We start from the raw sequence: 20,668 nt of genomic DNA, 5'->3' as shown, positions 1-20,668 counted from the left end.
CCCTCCCAAAGACCTGAGGATTATCTGATCTGCCTCCGGAACGGGTCGAGGTGGTTCTGATGGGACTAGGGTGTAGATTTCCTGTTGGGGGCAAGCTCTCTGGGGGGGGGGGCGATGACCTGATGACCTGCTCATGAACACGACAGACTTACACTGATCACACAGCAGCCATGTGTTTACGCCGTGTTCTCAAGACGTTACACGTTACAGGTCTACCGTTCTGAAGAGATTTAAATATTCAGAATTATGTTATAATTAGTGTCTAACAACTGTAATAACTGTTGTGTTTTCATTAACTCGAGACTTTTACATCGATGCCGGCCCCCTTCCGGAGTTTATCACCATGTCGGGTGGGTTTTGGTCAGGGTGCAGCGTAGCCAGGTGCAGCGTAGTCGGGTGTAGCGTAGTCGGGTGTAGTGTGGTCGGGTGTAGTGTGTTCAGGGTGCAGCGTGGTCGGGTGTAGCGTAGTCGGGTGTAGCGTAGTCGGGTGTAGTGTGGTCGGGTGTAGTGTGTTCAGGGTGCAGCGTAGTCGGGTGTAGCGTAGTCGGGTGTAGTGTGGTCGGGTGTAGTGTGGTCGGTTGCAGTGTGGTCGGGTGCAGTGTGTTCAGGGTGCAGCGTGGTTGGGTGCAGCGTGGTCGGGTGCTGTGTGGTCGGGTGTTGTGTGGTCGGGTGTTGTGTGGTCGGGTGTTGTGTGTTCAGGGTGCAGCGTGGTCGGGTGCAGCGTGGTCGAGTGAAGCGTAGTCGGGGTGCAGCGGAGTCGGGTGCAGTGTGTTCAGGGTGCAGCGTGGTCGGGTGTTGTGTGGTCGGGTGGGTTGTGGTCAGGGTGCAGTGTGTTCAGGGTGCAGCGTGGTTGGGTGTTGTGTGGTCGGGTGGGTTGTGGTCAGGGTGCAGTGTAGTCGGGTGCAATGTGTTCAGGGTGCAGTGTAGTCGGGTGTTGTGTGGTCCTTCACATCTTCTGTCTTCTTTTGGCCGCTGCTGATTTCTGGGTGTGGAACGTGGGACTGTCCCAAACAGTCGTTGATCAGTCTTGAGCCCCACAAATCCCATTTCCTGGCAAAGCCCAGTGAAAGCCGTGGATGTTCTCAGTTCCTCTTTTGCCTCGTCCTCTGAGGGAGGTCGAGCACGAAGGCTAGCGGGTCAAATTCACTGAAACTGCGAAGTTAGAACTGTGATGGGTCGTGTTTCTACTTCAGGAAGAGTCCAGGTGAATCTTCAAGATGTGGGTGGGAGGCCAGAAGAGACGGAGGAGAACAAGTCTTTGCTGCTGTACTTTTTTTAACAAATCACGGTCAGGTTAAAGGTTTGGAGGTTATTGGAGGTTGTCGGATTTGAACCCAATCTGGAAACGGTGGCTGGCTGGCGTTACGAGAGCATGACATGGACTCATCTTCTTGACTAATTATTACATTACCGGGTAATGTCTTGGCTGCTTTCTGCTGCACAGACCCAGGGCGGCTACTGTAAGGCAGCTGGGCTAAAGCAGCCCATTCGGGGGGGGGGGGGGGGGGGGGGGGGAATAAACACTGCTTGTTTTTCCAAAGCCCTCCAAAAGCACGATTAGAGGCAGTCAACTTTGACCCTGAGATTTAATATCTCTCCGGAAGTTCCCAAGAGCTGCGGGTGACGGGCGCGAACCTTTACGTGCCTGATCCAGGTCAGTTACTGCGGATTAACACGCTGTGTGCATGCTCAGTTTGGGACGGGGGGACGGGGGGACGGGGGGGCTCGGTTGTGAGCTCCTCTATGAGCTCTATTGCTCATAGAGGAGCTTTGTTAAACAAGTGGAGCATAGCAGCTTGAGGCTAATGCTAATGGCTCTCCTTGCACCAATCTATCCCTGTCCTTCGGCTAATTAGCTACATAGCATTTATTTAATGTCTGTCTGAGGATCATAGCTGCACAGGGGGGGGGGGGGGGGGGGTACGCTGTTTGAAACACGAGGCCAGCACCGGGGGGGGGTGCACAACGTAAACCAGCCCAGCGCTCGGTGAGGTTGATGCCCCAGCAAATCACAAACTGCTGATTCAATCCGCCTCAGCGTCTCGTGCAGCGTTGAGCAGTTTAACCACAATGTGCCGTTTGTTTCAATCGGACTGTAACTGCCACAAGCAGGGATGTCGGGCTTTTACCGACAAAGAGCATTAAAATGGATCATTCGGTTATTCGCACTGGCACATAAACAATGGCTAGAAGAGCACCCAACCGTCGTATTTAAAAAGGAAGTGATGAGAGGCGGCCAGACATTTGAATTTAAAGGACCTAGACGCCGCATCGGAAACCTCCGGCGAAGAAGAAGATCACCTTGATGTGATCTTAATATCCAAGCTAAGCATCCAGAGCACAATTTGGTTTTATTAAATGCACTCGTATCGGCCAGCCGTTCTGCAGCTAACGCTGGCTGACGGTTGGTTTGCGGACGGAGCGGCGACAAGATATGTAAAAACAAATATGACGCGATACAAACAGAGGAACCGGGGACAGAACTTCCAAACCCGGTTCTCTCTTCTGCTCTTAGCATGTCGCCGTTTCAGGCTCCGTGTTTCCTGCAGCGAGGTTCTGTGTCATCCTGAGAAATCCTCTTCCTCCTACTCGCCTCCTCAAACTTGGAGCACTTTCTGCATAACAAAATCCCCGTCACCCACCCAGCACCCCACTTCCTTCTGCTCCCTCACACACACACACACACACACACACACACACTTATCCTTGTCATGCCTCTGCCTGATTGCACGTAGGTTGAAATAAACGTTGAACTAAATTACATGCTCACCTCGTGATGTAGCATTTGCATCCACGCTTGTGTAATCCCCTGCTTTAGGCGAGACGCGCTGCATCAAACACCCAGATTCTCCTTTTATTTCGCTTCCTGACTAACCTGGTTACCTCTCTCTATCATCAGCGCCTCCCACTCTTGAAAATGTATGTCGGAGCCTCTGCAGGGAGATGAAAATGCCTCATGTTTAACAGAGTATGAGGTCGAGACGGGGGTACACGACAGAGTAGAGAAACTGGTGTTTCAAATCAGCTGCATTCACTGTCGGCCTTTTGAAATAGCATTGAGTCGTTAACCAATGTTTAACCAACATTTGTTTCTCCCGGGAGATGATTTTGAGGGTGAAACTAGATTTTGAGGCGATGCTGAAGATAAAAGGCACTGAAGACATCAGAACATTCCGCTGCGATGGCGTCCTGGTCCGACTGTAATCGCTTGCAGCAACCCCCTGACAAACGGCATCGAGGTGCATCGAGCTGAGATCCAGCAGGCAATAGAGCTCCTTATTCCATATTGAGAGAGTTGACAGATGAATGGATCGAATGCTCTGCAGCAAGTTCTTGTGAAAGGCCAGACGGTGTTTGGCAGGCGGGGGGGGGGGGGGGTCCGTAGACGCAGAACAAAAGGTCTGAAACGACAGGCGTTTCCCTCGGTTGTGTGATTTATTCTCACAGAGCTGCTAGCTCTGTGAGCTCTACTAACGCTCTACGCAGATCTCATATTATGAGGCTGGGAAGAGTTTTCCACTTTGCACTTGTGTTGTTTTGCACAATAAAAACAGAAACTGCATTGTGGAATTGAAAGTCCATTCAGAAGGAAGACAAGTACAGGTTATTTATACAAGTCTTGGGTAAAATTGGGCTCCTGACGTCCAACATGAATTTGCGGTTGCTACTTTTGGGTGGCCATGCTCTAACTGCTTCCTGTTTGAGTTTTGTTTTAACGCCCCCCCCATTTCCATTTGCCTGGAAGAAGGACAACTTTACTTCCTAGAACAGTCCAAAAAACAAGAATGAAAGGCTTCTAATGTTGTATTTTTTTTTGTCCTGGGGAATGTTTTAAGGGAATTCCAACAGAGGAGATAACGTGGTTGTGTCTGTGGGCGACAGGTGAACTTCACGGAGGATTGACTGCTTATGCAGGGCCCACAGCTCTGTTTAGACTCTATTCAGGCTCTACCCTCCACCCTCACGGCTTCCACAAAAAGCCCCCTTTCTGCTCCAATACGAGTGAAAGCAAACAAACCAAAGCACCGCTGAGAGATTTCACCTCACAGACATTTACATGAGGGTCCTGCACACGGAGGAGATCTTCTCATGCTCCAGAAGCCTGTTTAAGCCTGTAGCCTCATATTGATCCTGGTTTGGTGTTTGTAAACTGGAATGGAATCAGGTTTGGGCCAGTTCTGATCTGATTCATACACCAACAGGGTCAAAGCCATTTGTCAAGATTCAGTAAATCTAAAGGAAGATATCAGACGCCAGCAGTGAGACCAGGTCTTGCTATGGACCAGGCCTTTTTTTCTTCTCATTTCTGTATCAAATTCAGAAGTCCCTGTAGAGCCCCGCCCCCGCTGGCATCCCTTGGTGCACCAGCAGCAAGGCAGAAAATCGGATAAACGGGATTAGCCGTGGTGCCAACCTTGATCTTATCTTCATAAAGCAAATGCCTCCTACGTCTGTTATTTCGATGGAGCGGAGAGGAAAGCAAAACATTTTCTATGTAACAGTGTGTTGTTCTAATTCTTGATCCGTCTGTCTCTCCCCTTCAGTGATTCGGGCTAAAGTGGTGGGCAAGAAGCTTCTGAGAGATGGACCTTTCGGAACAATGCGATACACGGTCAAGCAAATGAAGGTGAGAGCGCCGGTCGCCTGCGGAGGAGCTGCTCGAAGTGGGAGAACGCGGTCGCTCCCATTCGATCAGGAGTTGCTTAACTACCGAACCGTGAAGAACATTTTCACTCGGCTCTAGTAGAGAGAAAGTCACCAAATCATTCGGTCGTATTCACGTCACTCATGGTAGTCAAGAACGCTGCAAACAGCTCAATCCAACTCACGGATTGACAGGAGTAACGCAAACTTTGTGTCTTCGTGTTACGACATCCAGAGCAAACCTTGGTCAGATAAAGTTAGGGACGTCGTGCTTATTGATCCCGACATGTTAGACCAGGGGCGGGAAAACCTTTTTGACTCGCGGGCCTGGAACAGATGGATGGAGTGTTTTAGTGAACTAATACAAATGACATTTAGATTTGACCTCTTTCTACAGGGAAGAGGTCAAATGAATGAGGTTTAATCAGAATAAAATGGCGTTGGGCGGGCCGGATTGACCAGCTCAACGGGCCGTAGTTCGCCCGTACCTGCGTTAGACTCTTCAACTCTCATGACTCGTTGCTACCACTGGACCAACACTGGCGTAAAATAATTTGATTCCATTTAATCCTAATGTTCACGGTGATCATTAAGAGCACGGGTACAAACCGTCATACTCTGGACGCGGTGGGAACGAGGCCGCCTCGCCGCCCCCTCGGCTACCGCGCCATAGCCGTCGAGCAGTTTGGGGAAACTTGCTCTGAAAGGCCGATCTCCGCTTCCTCTGTGCTCTTGCGTAACGCTGAACATTTCGGACAGATGCTGGCACCGGCCTGCTGCTCAGACAGGAGCCGGGCCAAGAGGATTAGCGAGTTTACAGGCATTACGGCTCAACCGAACTCCTCACTCAGAGTGTAAACATGTCGAGCAGAACAGCAGCATTAAGTGGCCTCTGGGTTTCTGGTCGGGGACGCGCACCAATCGCCGCTGCACGGATCATCCTCAGGAGTTAGACGGGCCCTTTGCACCTCCTGCGTTATCGATTTGCATTACGGCATGCTGGTACGTAATGCCAAGAGTCTTTCTTTTAGGCTGTAATGGAACACGACTCCATCCACATTTTCAACAAATGCCTTTGGCTTTCCCAGACCTCCGTGGTTTCTGTCTTCAGTAACAGTTTGTTCTGGGAATAATGACTCTAAACAGGGATTTCCTGTTGTTCCCAGATAAAGAAATTAAAGTGTTCAGGGTAAACACTGACTGTTGTTCCTGCATCCCCGAGCTGAATGGAAAGAGCGGCGTTCCAGGGTTTTAGCAATAACCTTGGGAAAACCGCATCAAAGGCGAAGCGCGTTGCACAACGTAATCGTGTTATCTGTGATTTAGTTAAGGGCAGAGTCTAAAACTCCTTCTCCCACGGGCCTCTCCTTCCGGAATGCCATGCGATAATGCAGCCGGACGGTTTTCATTCCGTATTCATTTATCGTTGCGACACACAAGACTGAACTTATTTAAAACGGGATTTTGTCCTCTTGTATTTTGCAGATGTACAAAGGATTTGACAAAGTCCAACACGTGCAGCACATCTACACAGACGCCTCAGAGAGTCTGTGCGGCGTCAAGTTCGACATCAACAAGTATCAGTACCTGATCACAGGTGAGACGAGTTTGACGGGGCAATCGAGAAGATTCAATTATACGTTGCACAATGTCGGGAAATGTGTCCTCCATGTTGACCCGTCCCCGAGGAGCAGGTCAGAACATTTCAGGCAGGTTGCTGCTCTTTCTCAGAGGCCTTTCAGAGTTTTGCTCATAGGGTTTGTTTGGCCCAACAGCCCCCCCCCCCCTCTTTTTTTTAAACCATTTCTGCACTAATTTCCCTCTAAATCGGGCCAGACACATTAGAATGCAGTTTTATTCCTCTCACAACATGTAATGAAAATCTTTCTTTCATGATGTCTTTCTGCTGGAAGGCGTTTCCAACAGAGGTCCAGTTTACTTTGGACACTGCTTTGCTTAAATTGTACAAGTGTCGCCAAATTCCAGCCTGTAAATACTGTGACTGCACCCCACGGCGCAGGAGAATGAGCTGGCGTTGCCTGGCAACTAGCCGTGTTTACCCAGTCCACGAGAGGGTAACGTCGCCGACGTCTTTCGCTGCATACGATGAAACCCGTAACGCTCGCTAAACGCTGTGTGAGGCAAGCCTTGGGTACGCTGGCGCTGGTATTTTAGGATGTCACACACTCGACACCACATAATACGCCTGGAAGTGGCTCCCAGTAATCCCAGTGCAGGGATAGATTACAAATGGGAGGTTTAAGAAACACGCATTTGTCGGTCGTCCCATTCCAGCGCGGTGACAACAGCGCGAAGCCCGGCGTACGGCGACCAATCACGGCACGCTGCCGTGCACCTGTCGGTGAGCGAAACGGCCCGGCGCTAACAATAGAAGCTGCCGACCTTTGGATAGTCAGAAATAGGGCTGTCGGTTTAAACGGGGCTTACCGTACGATATTGTGTGACCACACATAAACGAGGCGGATCCCTCGAGAGGACCGTTTGTAACGGCCCACGTCGCAGCAGAGGATTAGGAAATTAGACGAAATGACATTCTGCCAGCAAAATGAGGCCAATCGAATGAAACGACTTCAGCCCCAAACCTGTTTGAAGCATCTACGATTCTGCAATTATCTTTACTGGGGGGGGTCCGCGGGCAAATTCCAGACTGTCCCATTCCGAGAGGCTTTCTACCGAACCACAAGGCACATCTGGAAAAATGCTTAGCCTATAATTGACTTTTTGTCATCAAAAGGATTTGCAACATGGCAGAATATAATGAATATATCGGATGATTGTAGGTCATTACTATGAGGGTAAAGGGTTTCAGGCCTGCTCTGACCTCAGCGGGGTAGAATGCATGACTTCCTAGACCTAATGCCCCCCCCCCCCCACTATACCACAAGCCAATGGAATCTCCATTGGCTTTGATTGATCCAATGCATTGATCTTTTGCTTCAGGTCGAGTGTACGATGACAAGGTGTACACGGGGCTGTGCAACTTCAACGAGCGCTGGGAGCGCCTCTCGCTGGCCCAGAAGAAAGGCATCAACCATCGCTACCAGTTGGGCTGCAACTGCAGGGTGAGTGGAAACCAGCAACAAGAACAAGGACTATTAACTCGTTGAGTGCCAGCCATTCTCAGCTCAGCTGTATGCCGAGTGCCCCAGTTTTCGCGCATTCTCCCCGATTTTTCAAGCCCCACAGAATATTCTTTACTATGACTGCGCACACCTTCAACCGACCAAATGATTCAAGTATCTTCTTTCATCAGGAAACAAAAGTGTGTTCCTACCATTTATCGTTCTGGAGTTATTGAGCGTTGATGAGAGGCAGGTTTCAACGTCAGGGTTGGCAGTGAATGTTTGGGTTATAAAGAAACCCGTCTTTAGATGTGAATGGCACTCAAAGAGTTAACTAGAAAGACAACCATAGACTATTCGATCTTGTGAGACAGTAAACAGGGCTTCCGGATCAGAGGGGCCAAACCTGCTCTAGCTTGCTGCTCCGGAACGTACCACAAGACTCCTTCTGGACTCTTTTTCCCATCATGCCATTCGTGTCCCTCCCTCTTAAAGTGGCAGTTTACAGCACAGGCACAATTCCAGATGTAAAAATAATTCTAGAATCTGGATCCAGATCCGGATCAATGCCATTCTCGGGGAGGACCGGGCCACGGACAGAACCTTGCTTGTGTAAAAATTTCAAGTCGATTGGGTTACTAGTTTTTGAGTTATGCGCTCGGACAGACAAACAAACGGACCCAATTGCAATACCCTCGCCTTCTCTTCGGCGAGGGTAATTAAGAGGATAAAAGGAGGCAACCGAGAGAAGCAGATCAAATGAACCGAGCCTCCATTCTACAAACTAAGACGCTACTGGCATGAGATTTACCGTATACCGTACCTACCGGAGAATCTGTTAACGATTACAGGAGGAAGGAAATGCGTCCAACATAAGTGCGTCTGTGTGAAAGGTCAAACCAATAAAAGCTACCGTTTGGCTTCTGTTGCAAAGTTATGAACTCATACCTGAAGAGACCTTCATGGGTTCGTGTCTGCTATTCAGGACTTTTGCCACAGGCACTCGTTTCCACCGTCGTACGTCATGGCCGTTCAGCAGAGATAGCAATGAAGTCATTTGGGAGGCATCGCTTTAGTAACGGCTCTGGATCGGTTCCCGGCTTGAAGCGAGATATACTTGCAGCCTGCTGCTGCTGTGCAGCTGCGGAGCGTCCTCGTAAACGCCCTCCTGTACACGGACAGCTGCTATCGCCGTCGGGCCCCTATCGGTTTAAGTGGATTAGCAGCGAGTCCCATTTGTTCCCAGCGTGTTCGGCGTGGCGTGGACATGGCAGCGGCCCAGAGGCATCCAGAGAACGCCATCGGTCCCTCGAGTCCGAGAGTCAGCAGCACAGGCGGGTGTAAACATCGTCACGCTCATTCAATGCCTTCCAAACCGCTTCAGAAATGACGCTTTACCGGAGGCACGTTGTACCGGTGAGAAAACGACCCCCCCCCCCCCCCTCCCCGCCTCATTAAATCCACTCAATCCAGGATGTTCTGTCCAACGTCCCTGAACCGTGGAGGACAGACTCTCGAGGCTTGAATAACAAAAACACCCCCAAATGGGAGTCGTGCCCTCCAACTGGATAATTGAATTGCCGGCTCATTCAGACGCGGTCTAAGTGCGGCTCGCTGCCGCAGCGTTCCCGCTCATCACCTCGGATGAATCGTCCCGTCAAATCGTGCCGGATGTTCATCCGTGAAAGGCTTTTTGTGCGAGCACCTGGAGGTGTGACGTACGAGAGAGGTTGAAAAAAGAAAGTGCCCCCCTTTGATTCCTTTTGAAACTTTCAGGAAGGACTTAATTGAACATTTTACACACAAAGAAAACGACTGCCGTGATAAGCGTGCTGGTTTTGAACTGACTTAAAGCTGAAAAGAGGTTTAGCAACGGTGTGATGTCATGCCCTAGATGTGTCACCAAGCACGTTCGCTCTTTCTACCTACTTTCATACCTTTTGTATGTCTTGAATTGTGGGATTTTTCTGAATCAATGCACTTTCAGCATAATTAAAAGAGCCTCCTCGGAGGGATACTCTGTTCTTCTAACGAGACGTATGATGTGTGAGCAGATTGATATCATTCGAGCGCTAGAAGAAGAAGCTTCATTTGTCTTTGTTCAAGTTGTACGACAAAATTAAAAGCGGCGGGCTGAGCAGGGGGGGGGGGGGGGGGGGGACCAGCGTACCCGGAGCGAACATGCAAACTCCACACAGAAAGGCCATGTCGGTAATGCTGGGACATGAACCCATTACCTTCTTGCTGTGAGGCAACAGCGCTAACTACCGTGCCACGAAGCTTGAAACTAGAACAGTAAAACTTTGGAACCTGCTCGTTTGGCTCCGTCCAAAATAAACCCAAGCCAGTCGCCAGCTGTTAAACCAGCGAGACCGGTTAACTGGTTGACAGGCTGTTAAACCAGCGAGACCGGTTAACTGGTTGACAGCTCATTGCTGCGTAACGCGGGTTTGTTTCCCGCTTCATGGCTACATCTGTAGTTTTTTTCTTTCCGTCTCTCCAGATTAAGCCCTGCCACTACCTGCCCTGCTTCGTGACCTCAAAGAGCGAGTGTCTGTGGACGGACATGCTGTCCCACTTTGGCTACCCGGGCTACCAGTCCCGGCACTACTCCTGCATCCAACAGAAGGAGGGCTACTGCAGCTGGTACAGGGGCATGATGGGGCGAGACAAAACCGCAATCAACACCACCGATCCCTGAACCCCTCAGCGCCACGCCTGAAATCCACCGCCGCCTCGCTGACTCCGCCCCATCCCAGTCACAGTATTCCAGGACTCTTGAAGAGTGATAACCTCTTTAAATGGGGGAAAAAAATACAAGGATAAAAGATGAAACCCATCACAGTGCCTGTTTCATAACTCTTCTGGTGGAAAAAGATACATTTTGTTTCTTTCATCTCTTGAATTCTTCCCAAAACCACGAGAAAGCAGGGACCGTTTGGACTCCAAACTGTCCAAACGGTCTCTTTAGGCTTGAGTGGTGGTAAAAGGTAACAAAAGACCAATGAGACGTGGTCAACCAGTAAAACCATTGATACCTGTCATGGCATTAATTGGCCACCTGCAGTTAGCTTAATGCTAAGGTTGTATATTTGTTCTTTTGGGCCTTTAGGGCAGCGACACAGACGCGAGGTCTGATTCCTCTTATTTCAGCTTCGGTCAAAACGTTCTTGATTTGCAGTGAAGTAAACGTCGATTACGTTCAGTTCTCGCTGTGACGTGTGTCTTTATGGACGCGAGTGTCTCTGCTCACCTTGACGTTTGCTATACGTAGTTCATTTTGTGGTTATATTGCAAACGACACCCTTTCTGCTGAGCGCCGGCGAAGATGGGAAACGTTAACGACGTCCGTCTTACGGTGCCGACGCGAGAAAGAGCCAATCGCCTGCAGAGATGGTGATATTTTATGTTTTGCTGTAAATAACATAAGATACAGGAATGAACCGTCAACTCCGCTGAAACCGCTGTAAAATAAACGTTTGTTTGATTAGTTGGTAACCATGTCGGGGGGGGGGGGGCATCCAACGTTTACAGTGGTAGTTAGGGTACTTTTGTTTTGTTTTTAGCACGCTTCACCAATCCGAAAGAGTCAAGCAGAGGTTTCAGACAATTAAATAGTTTGTAAGTATATATTCAATCTTTTTGTATTTAACTATTTCAAATGGACATACAGTATATATATATATATATGAAAGTAACAATATTGTCACTAAATAGATTTTTCTTCACCTGTGGGGTTTTACTTTCTATTTGTTCCCGGCGCTGCACCTTCACTTCATTCCAATAACTGGCCCAGATGTGCCTCGTCTTCATCACGGACACTCGGACGGTGGCTTTGTCCGAGTTGGTCATTTATCATAAATATAGCTAACGGTAGCATGAGGTCCATCCCAGTGATCACAATCGGGCTCCTCGGTTTGACGCTGACAGTTTTCAACGTTTCCAGAACATTTGGGTCGGCCGTTTCAATAACGGGCCTCTCCCAGGAGTCCGGATGCTGATTCTAGAATCTAAATGTTAAGTGATAATTAGTGCGATTCAGAGGCGCTAGTAAGATGAAAGCCGAGCTACCGAGCTGTACACGAAATTAAATGTTTTATTCACGTCCATTCCAAAATAACAGAAATGCGTTTGCTTCATGTGTAAACGCTCTTTTTTTAACATCATCTTGACAGAAAAATCTTCCACTAAAGTCAGATCATCATCATCATCATCATCATCAGAGGAGGAGGAGCAGCTTGTGAGTGATTGATTTCCGTGACTTGCTCACCTACTTCTGTTAGGACTCACCTTTTTGTGCAAAGCGACAAAATGTACAATCGATTTTGGGGGTTTGTGAAACGTCACCTTCGTCTGTATTTGTGATGATGACGATGCTCATTTCTCCAGCTGTTGATCTTCTGTGGTTCACGTTTGTGTGTTCATGCCGTCTGGTTAACACGGAAACAAGTTGATCCTAAAAAACTAACTAAACCCAATCCAATCAAGGAAGCCGCGTACAGTCTGTGTAAACGCCGATTCCTGAAGTATATGTCCGACTTAATTTCTGTGTTTTATATTTTTATAATAAAGATTTAATAAAAACCGACCCCTGGAGGTCTGCTCTGTCTTTTTATTTTGTTTGTACGTGAAAGCAGGGACACTTACCATCTGCGCGTGGTCGGGATAGAACGTCTGTTCGTTCAGGGGGAACTTCTCTGGGCCGAGTGCGTGATAGAGCTTTATCATCTGAGAAAACTGCAGGGAGGAGGAAACGCAAGAGGCGTGTCAGTGAGGAGAGGATAGACAGGAGCTTCCTGAAGACCAGCTGCACAATGGATAACCCCGAATTCAGCGGCGCGTTGGGGTGGCATGGGGGGGGGGGGGCGTTAAGCCCCTTCAGATGCTTATAAAACTCGACCCGGCTCTGAGCGGTGGTCTGAGCACCTTAAAAGGAACGCTCAGAGGAGGAGTGGTTAAACGCTGGCGTGGTAACTCTTTGGGATTAACTTTGTTTATTATCCACTGAAGTCGCCGCGTCCGGCTGGGTGGGTGGAGCTCCAAAAAGACACTCTTATTCTGAGCTCAAGCATATTTAATATTTAACACTGATGCTTTAGATCACTAATTTAAGCAAACGATGCACCCAATAACGTGCAGCCGACTCCAGAGGCCGGAGTTGCGCCTCTACTTGTCTATTAAACGGCCCGGATGACTCGGACGCCGCCCCGGGGGGCGGAGCTCAAAGCGCTTACCACCCACGGCTTGCTGCAGAAGTTGTAGATGGAGAAGAGCGAGTTGACGCTCGGAGCGCCGCCGAAATGAAGGCCGATGACAAGGCTGCGGAAGTCCTCGCCGGGGATCATGCTGTAGGCGTGCTGGCGAATGAGGATGAAGTCCGGCTTGAATGACCTGCAGCCGGACAGACGAGAACATGAGAACCTCCTCGGACTGCTAACGGCATTCCCACGAGACAAAAGCATTCAAACTGACTACAAAATGTTAGCATTAGCAAGGCTATGAAGGATGCTCAGTGCCCCCCCCCCCGCCGCCGCCGCCCCCTTCCTTTGGCTCTCGTTGGCCACGCCGGCTCTGTCAGCACATTAACACGCCGTACACGGACCTCGTGTTTCCAGTCAAGGGCTCCATTATCCAGCGGCCATGTCGGGCTGACGGGGCGAAGAAAAGCTTCTTGCTGCACCTAATCTTTTTTTTCTGGACCGTCCATCCAATTAACGCCGGCTAATCCTTCCTTTACAAACTGTTCTGGGAGCAGCGCCAAGAAGCCCAGAAGCACCTGGAGGCTTGAGTTCAAGCACGTTTCAGTGACAGAGGAGTCTCCCGTGCTTTACCTGTTAATGCTTCAGCTTCATTCAGACACTGTTCATCTCTATTTTTCATGTGTCCATGTCAATAAAGTTTATTATTTTCACTGGATTTAGAGATTAGGTGTCCATGATGGACAGAGCTGGTAAAAGATATTAACCCAAGCTGTAATTATGCTTTATATTTCTTTGGCGCCAATCCTCAGAATACTACGAAACAGGTAATAGAAGTATTCATGGTATCAATACGGATTACGGCTGTTCATTGATATTTTATACCACGCAGTTTAGTCCTGCAGACTCACGCATCAAAGCCATTAGTCGCTCCATCATGAACATAAAACAAGCTAAATAAAAAGCTCAACCCAGCTGGGTGTCTCAGGTGTGTGGAACCGAACCGAGAGTGGGCTGATCCTCTCTGAGCGTTCGTCACGGCGACCGTAACATTTCACATAACACAAAGTTACTTTCCTTTGATATTCATGAAAGTAACTAAAAACGTCTGCACATCTCTCCAGCAGCTCCGCGGAGCCGTTGGTTCGGTTTTCCCCTGCGTCGGTTTCTCTCTTTGTTAGTTCTGGACGGCGCTGGATGACATTTGCAGGAAATGTTGGGAATCTTACCAGGAACAGACGTTTCCATTTTGGTGATGACCCACAAGAGATCCCCGGATTCTGGATGTTATGCGTTTCCTGTTGTTCTTAGATACACGTAGTTACACATTAATAGAACTGTAGGCGTGTAAACGGGCATTTATCTGCTGCGTAGGAACGGATTCATCAAGGTTCCATTATTTCTCATGGGAAATAACACTACAGAACAAATTCCGTTCGAGAACCGAGGTTCCACTCTACGTATAATGGAGGCCTTTTTTTGTTTAAAATCACATCTTCACAATCATAAAGGGGTCCGACATGAACCATCAAGCAAAATGTCTTCTGGATCTGATCCGGAATGAGGTCAGGAACGCTAAACCCATTTGTGAGGGTTGCTATGGTGACTGCAGGTTGGGTTCCTCGTTGACCTGAACACGGACCTGCTGCACGTCTCACCTGAGCAGCTCCTGCCTCTCTGAACAGTTCTCTGTTAGAACATCCTCTCTGGTTCCTCTGTGTTTTCAGGTTCTCCTGTTCTCTGTGTCGTCCCGTGTTCCCTGGTTCTATCTTTAATACCTGAGGAAACACATCCAGGTGGAATCGGGGGGACATTTTCACAACAAAACGATTTAGTTTTTGGACCCTTTTCAATAATGTCTCTCTGATTACCTCCACTAAGGAGGTTCTGTTTCTGCTGCCTTCACCAAGACACGGTGGAATCAGTAGTGGACAAACGGATTTGTTGTGTCTTCAGAAGCTCTGGATCCAGATCCAGAAGAATCCGCCATCACTGGAAGTGTGAATAACTTCTAAACTAATAATGGAATCAACCCAATCTAATTTCTAAAGGTTTGTTTTCATGGTTAAGGAATCTAAAAACATAGATATAATAAATGTAGGGCCTTTATTTCTGGTGTAAATCACTATATAGGGAGACTAATGTTAGACGGGGGTGATCCGGTCCCGGCGGCAGAGTGACTACAGCTGCTGCTGCACTCAGTGGCATCCGACCAAAGGCTCTGCTATTTATACTGGATGAAGCCGTTTATTTAGGCTCCGCAACCAAACCAGACTCAACAGCTCGTGCGAAACTCAAGTTCCTGATAAGTGCATGGGCTGATTTGTGCAACGTGCCGTTTCCAGCGGTGCGTGGGAAGATGAACGCCGCGCGGCGCTGACTGAACGCACGCCTGCATCATCAGCCAAAAACAAACCGCCGAGCTGCAACCCGCCCAGCCTTCTATTCCGATATGCTGGGTCAACTGCAGATATGGACGCTAGCAGGGCCGCGTATTGATTTAAAGGGGACATATGAACTGTCCCACGTTTCTACAATGTTATATCATTGTTATAACAAGAGTAGATTCAATACTTTTGCAGTACCGTCTTTTACTTAACTGCCATCAGTGGGACATGAACACACATGATATGCTGAGTCAGTGGCTGCCCGTGTGAGACGGCCAGCCGGACTGCAACTAAGCTGTAAAAACACACAGAAAGAGAGATACGCAAATAACTAACCAATCAGAGACGCCTGGGCGTGGTCGTCTCTGACCAAATTAATCGGGAGCCTCCACTTGCTCATTTTCGTTGATGTCGGACTCCGGTTCAAACGTGTACGGTTGAATCTCGGTAGCTCCCCAACAGTGACCTCGCCGGTTACCATGGTAGCGTGCAGCTGTGCAGAAACGACGGACGCTGTCCTGCAGCAGCTGTTTTGTTTGCTATTTTGACCAAAGACTGTCACAGATATTTGGGAACTGCTTTAATAACTTCTAATAACTTCTAATATGGGACCTTTAACAGCGAGATTTCATAATATATCAGGCGAATCCAAAGCCTTTGTCAGATGCATTCATGTGGTTTTTTTCATGTCTCTTTGATTGGACTCGTTCTGCTGAAGCAGCCCCCCCCCCCCTCCCCCCCCACGGGCCGCGGATTACACAGAACCAGCGCACATCCGAACTTTACGATGCAAATCGCTTGGGCCCTACAGCCATCGCGTCACAGGCGATATGCTAATGCGCCCTTTGAGCGGGTCATCAGCGGTCCCCCCCCCCCCCCCGCCGGGAGGGGGAGCGCGGGGCTGTAGATCAGGACACGGAGGAGGAACGGATCCACAGTGGAATCGGGAGCCCACTCAGGGGAACAAGACGAGTGCACACACGTCCTCTTAACAAGTCAAACCATGTTTATATATTACAGACAGCAAAACACAATATACTGCCCAACAGGGTGTTTACTTTTAATCAGCATTCATGTGGCGAGAAACCGTTCAAAGCCAGGACAGTACGGAGGCGTGTTCCTCTCCAGATCCATCAACCCCACAGAACGTGTGAGCTTCTCATCGTCTCCACGGGGACGTCCGAATCGCAGACATTTCTCTTCCCAACAACCCCGTGCTTGGCTAAAAGGTCGGTAAGGGCCTTATCGCACTGCAATCAGTCTGCCTCTCAGTGATAAGGACAGTCGGCGTAGGACTCTGCGGGTATGCCACAAATGTCAAACAGAACATGCACACAACGGTCCATTGTGCTGAACTGGCTCTCAGGGGGTGGGTGGGGGGGGGGGCAATGCAGCCACAGACCCTTATATAGCAGGCACAAACTAAACTGTTGCTATGGCGCTCTCACATAACGGAGCTGGGGACGGCTCTGCTACACCGAAGCAAACGGGATCTCAACCATTTCTGCCTGCTGTTCCATGTCAACATGTCTCCCCAGAAAGCCGCAGGATGAGGATGAAGACGAAGGAGGAGGAAACGACAGGAGGGTCCATGCGCCACCATTATCGAGAAGCTTGAGGTGGAATCTCTGCTGCAGCCTCACATCGTCTCCACGGCCAACAAGCCACCCATTCATCGTCTCGCCTTCAGCCGCGGGCTACACAGGAGCCTGTCCTCGCTAAATACAGATGAGAGGAGGGAGGGGGGAGGGGGGGTACACCCTGGACAGGTCGCCAGTTCAGAAAGACAGACACCCACTCGCCCCTGCAGAATGACCAATTCACCTAAACTGGATGTTTCTGGAGGCGGGAGGAAACCGGAGAACCCGGAGAGAACCCACGCAGACAAAGACAGGTGGGGGGGGGGGGTCCAAACAGAACGGCTCCAGGTGGAATCAAACCAAGAACCTACTTGCTGTGAGGCAGCAGCAATATCCAATGAGCCACATTCAGATTATGACATTTAAGAACATAGTGCTACAGTAAATTAAAATATCCCCTATTAGCATGAGACAAACGGCTTTGTTATACTTTAGCAGCATTAGCATATAGCGCTCTGTAGCTTAATCAAATGTGAAGTTCTGCAAAACATTAAACATGAAATAAAAAAAGGCATTCGTTCTTGGGTTTACCCTAAAAGTTCTCTGACAATGAGAACCTTTAAAATAATAAACTCCGAGCAGGAACTACTGCAGCGTTTTGCGAAGCCCTCGAGTCCACTTAACACAGCTTTACCAAAACCAAGACTTTAGTTTATTGGGATTGCAAGGTCGTGACTTCCTTGGCTGATGGGAGGAGACGACCGAGCGTGGGAGCTGAGACTCGGGAAGCATGGCTGGAGCAAAACCGTTTATTCCAGCTGAAAGGATGGGAAGAACATTTTAGACTTTTACTCCAATAAATCAAATCATCTCCATGCCGTGGTCCTCTGGCCCTCCATCTAGGACCCCCCCCGTAGCTGTGGGCGTGGCTGCAGAGCGGCCTGGCGGTGACTCGGATCCCGGGCGCCGGCCCGGTCAGGTCTGCCAAAGTTCTGGATCGCACTCCTCAGCTCCCGACCTCTGAAGGTCACGCAGGAAAACAAAGGGCGCACGGCAGCAACTAAAAGTGGCAATAAAGATTTGTTTGAAAAGGAAAAGAGGGCGGGAGCGTTACACGAGCACGTCTCCGATCGACTGAGCGAGAGTTCGGTTCCTGTGCTGGTGGATTTGTCTCGTCTCCCACGAGACGCAGATGCAAGAGCGCCGTGACCTCTGGCAGGAAATGACTGCCGTTAGCCGTCTGAGCGAATTAGCCGGGTCTTTTGTATTCATAGCGATGTTACAAAAGCAGGGATGATGGAGGGGGGGGGGGGGGGGGCTTCCAGCCCGCAGCCGCAGCGCTCCTGAAGGAAACGACCCTCGGGCCTGTCTGTGTGAGGCATGCAAGATGAACCCGTCTGCGGCGGGGGGGGTGTTGAAGCCGCTGCAGGCAGACACATCAGTCACTGATTAAAATGGACTCTCTCTCTCTCTCTGGTGAGTCAGGAGAGGAGGAGGTCAAGGCTTTTGTGCGTCGCACCTGTGTGTGGGAGTCGCTTCTGTGTGGTCTGCGCAGTAAATCCTCACCTCAATTAACAGGAGGAGGATTTTTATTTATGTGTTCTGTCGGGACTGGACAGCCCCCCCCCCCCCATCGAGGGGAGACCGGCACCTTTCAAAGGCAGAAAATTCAATAGAAGGAGGGAGTGAAAACAAAAGAAGGAATCCGATGTGGATCCGGAGCTGATGCGTATCGCGGCGCCGCGCAGAGACTCGCACGCGACGGACAGTGAGGAGCAATCAATTCACCTCAATGACACGTTTATGGAGGAAACCGGGGAGAACATGCAAACTATGGACAACTAAAAAGTCACGTTTTGTGCAAAAAAGCAAAACCGTGTGAAATGCAGGCGCTGGTTTTCATTTAGCTCGTCAAACCAGTCAGCTTCTCAGCGAGGACGTCTGAACGGATGGAGAGTCTCTGAGCAAGGCGGACGGTGACCCACGGTGACCCACAGTGACCCACAGTGACCCACGGTGACCCACGGCGACCCACAGAACGAAGAGGAGGAGCTGCAACCTAGCTTCCATTGGCGAGCGCTCTCCTGCAGCTAGCGGGCGGCCCGGGAAGGCTTGACCTTAAACCCGTCCTCCTTTCCTGAGACGTCTGGCTCACGCTGCCATTAAATTCACGGCTGCTGTTAAAACACAACTCCAGCGCGCCTTAAATCTGCGTTTCGTTACAGAGTGAACGTCCTTGTTCTCATGCACACTCACACACAAAGAATAACGTCATCATTCGGCGCCATTCTGGCTCGGATTACACACGCATTGCGATCGGGGGGGGGGGGGGGGGGGTGCGTCTTCATTGGCAAAGATTTTAAAAATCGCCACCGTGGCTTTTGAGCGTCTCCCTCAATGAACGAGGATCGTGCTTGGTCCTGATGCAAACGCTCCTTTAAACGCTGATGAGAAAGTCATTATCTGAAGCCGTGTGCAGCAGGAGGACAGAACACAGAGGAGGCTGGGACAAGGTAACGGGACGCCAGTGAAGCGGCGTTACATGTACTACATGTTAATACCTGCCCCCCCCCGACAGAAAGAGCCTTTGTGCAGGCTGCCCGGGCAAACACGCCAAGCTGTTCGTGCTCCTTTCTGTCCTCGAGCGCCTCACCTGACCACTTTGGAGCCACCTTTGTTGGCCTGCATGTCGACCATGCACCCAGAGTTAACGCCCGAAGCCAAGTTGATCTCGGAGAACTCCGCCTGGGGGGGAACGAGGGAAAAACACAACCGGATATTAGAGTCAACAGATTCTGATTCTACAGATCCTGGCTAGCAAAAAATAAAAATAAAACTATCTGAACCCCTACAAAGCATGAGAGGGGCCCCAAAATCACAGTATTCTCAAGTTGTGTAATACATTACTTCATGACCATGTACCCCAAAACGCACAACATTCCAGTCATCCCAGGCTACGCAGCTTCTATGCTAAAAAGCTAAACAGAGGCGCAGAGAATGCTTTTTTTATTGTGTTAACCTCCTAAAAAATAAGCTCCCTTTCATCGCTGGTTTGCTTGTCTTGTTTTTCTGGTGTGTCACATTCAATTTCACAAACTCACCAGTAAACAGAAAACAGTGGAAGAAGCAAACTGTGTGGCGGGGGCATGTGTACACTCCACTGAATGCCATTTTAGTTCAACATTGTGCAATACTCGAGTGGCTCGGTCAAGATCCAGCTGTGGTGAAGATCCAGCTGTGGTCATGCAATCCAACAGCAAATACAAGAGACGGCGAACAAGCTCGGGAGAGACAGAGAGACAAACCAGCGACGGCCAGCAGTTGTCCTCGTCCTCTCGCATATTCCTGACGGCGTCCAAACCAAAGGTTGCATCAGCAGAACTTCTAGAAGCAGAAAGTCCCGGAGGAGATGGAAACGCTGCCACTCGCTCGTGGTCACCCTAACCCTGATCGCATCCTCAACCAACCGTCAGCGCGGGTCTCAAATCAAAAGCGCCGACTCCCGCAGCGAGCCGTGGCTCTTCGTGTTCATGAAAGGCGTCTTCAGAGGCTGGCTTTATTTTAGCATAACAGAAACAATTTAGGCTTTTGAAATACTTCCAACATCCGACGGCTTATTTCTTCTCAAGAGGAAGCAGCTTAGTGTCGGAGCGAACTCTTCCTCGCGTGTTCAACACATGGCTGACATGAGCGGCAGATAATCAGACGCATCTGTGGCTCGAGGGTCGACGGGGTGGCCGCGTAAATAAATAAATAGGAGCCTGATTGCACAGCGC

The 20,668-nt window shown here is 49.7% G+C and overlaps 2 protein-coding genes across 2 annotated transcripts in view; one reads left to right on the top strand and one right to left on the bottom strand.

Annotated features, from left to right (window-relative positions):
* Positions 1–20,668, bottom strand: part of syn3 (synapsin III) — a 48,254-nt gene that overhangs the window by 19,725 nt on the left and 7,861 nt on the right. Inside the window, 3 exon segments of the mRNA XM_068755074.1 lie at positions 12,375–12,464; positions 12,962–13,118; positions 19,546–19,637. Of these exon segments, the coding sequence (XP_068611175.1) occupies positions 12,375–12,464; positions 12,962–13,118; positions 19,546–19,637 (339 nt within the window).
* On the top strand, positions 344–12,309 carry LOC137911034 (metalloproteinase inhibitor 3). The gene is made up of 5 exons (XM_068755456.1): positions 344–350; positions 4,545–4,627; positions 6,130–6,241; positions 7,606–7,727; positions 10,231–12,309. The coding sequence occupies exons 1-5, from the start codon at positions 344–346 to the stop codon at positions 10,426–10,428; spliced, it is 522 nt and encodes a 173-aa protein (XP_068611557.1). The 3' UTR covers positions 10,429–12,309.

The sequence above is a fragment of the Brachionichthys hirsutus genome, chromosome 22 (genome assembly GCF_040956055.1).
Source record: "Brachionichthys hirsutus isolate HB-005 chromosome 22, CSIRO-AGI_Bhir_v1, whole genome shotgun sequence".
Taxonomy (NCBI): domain Eukaryota; kingdom Metazoa; phylum Chordata; class Actinopteri; order Lophiiformes; family Brachionichthyidae; genus Brachionichthys; species Brachionichthys hirsutus.
This window is presented reverse-complemented; position numbering and strand designations above follow the sequence as displayed.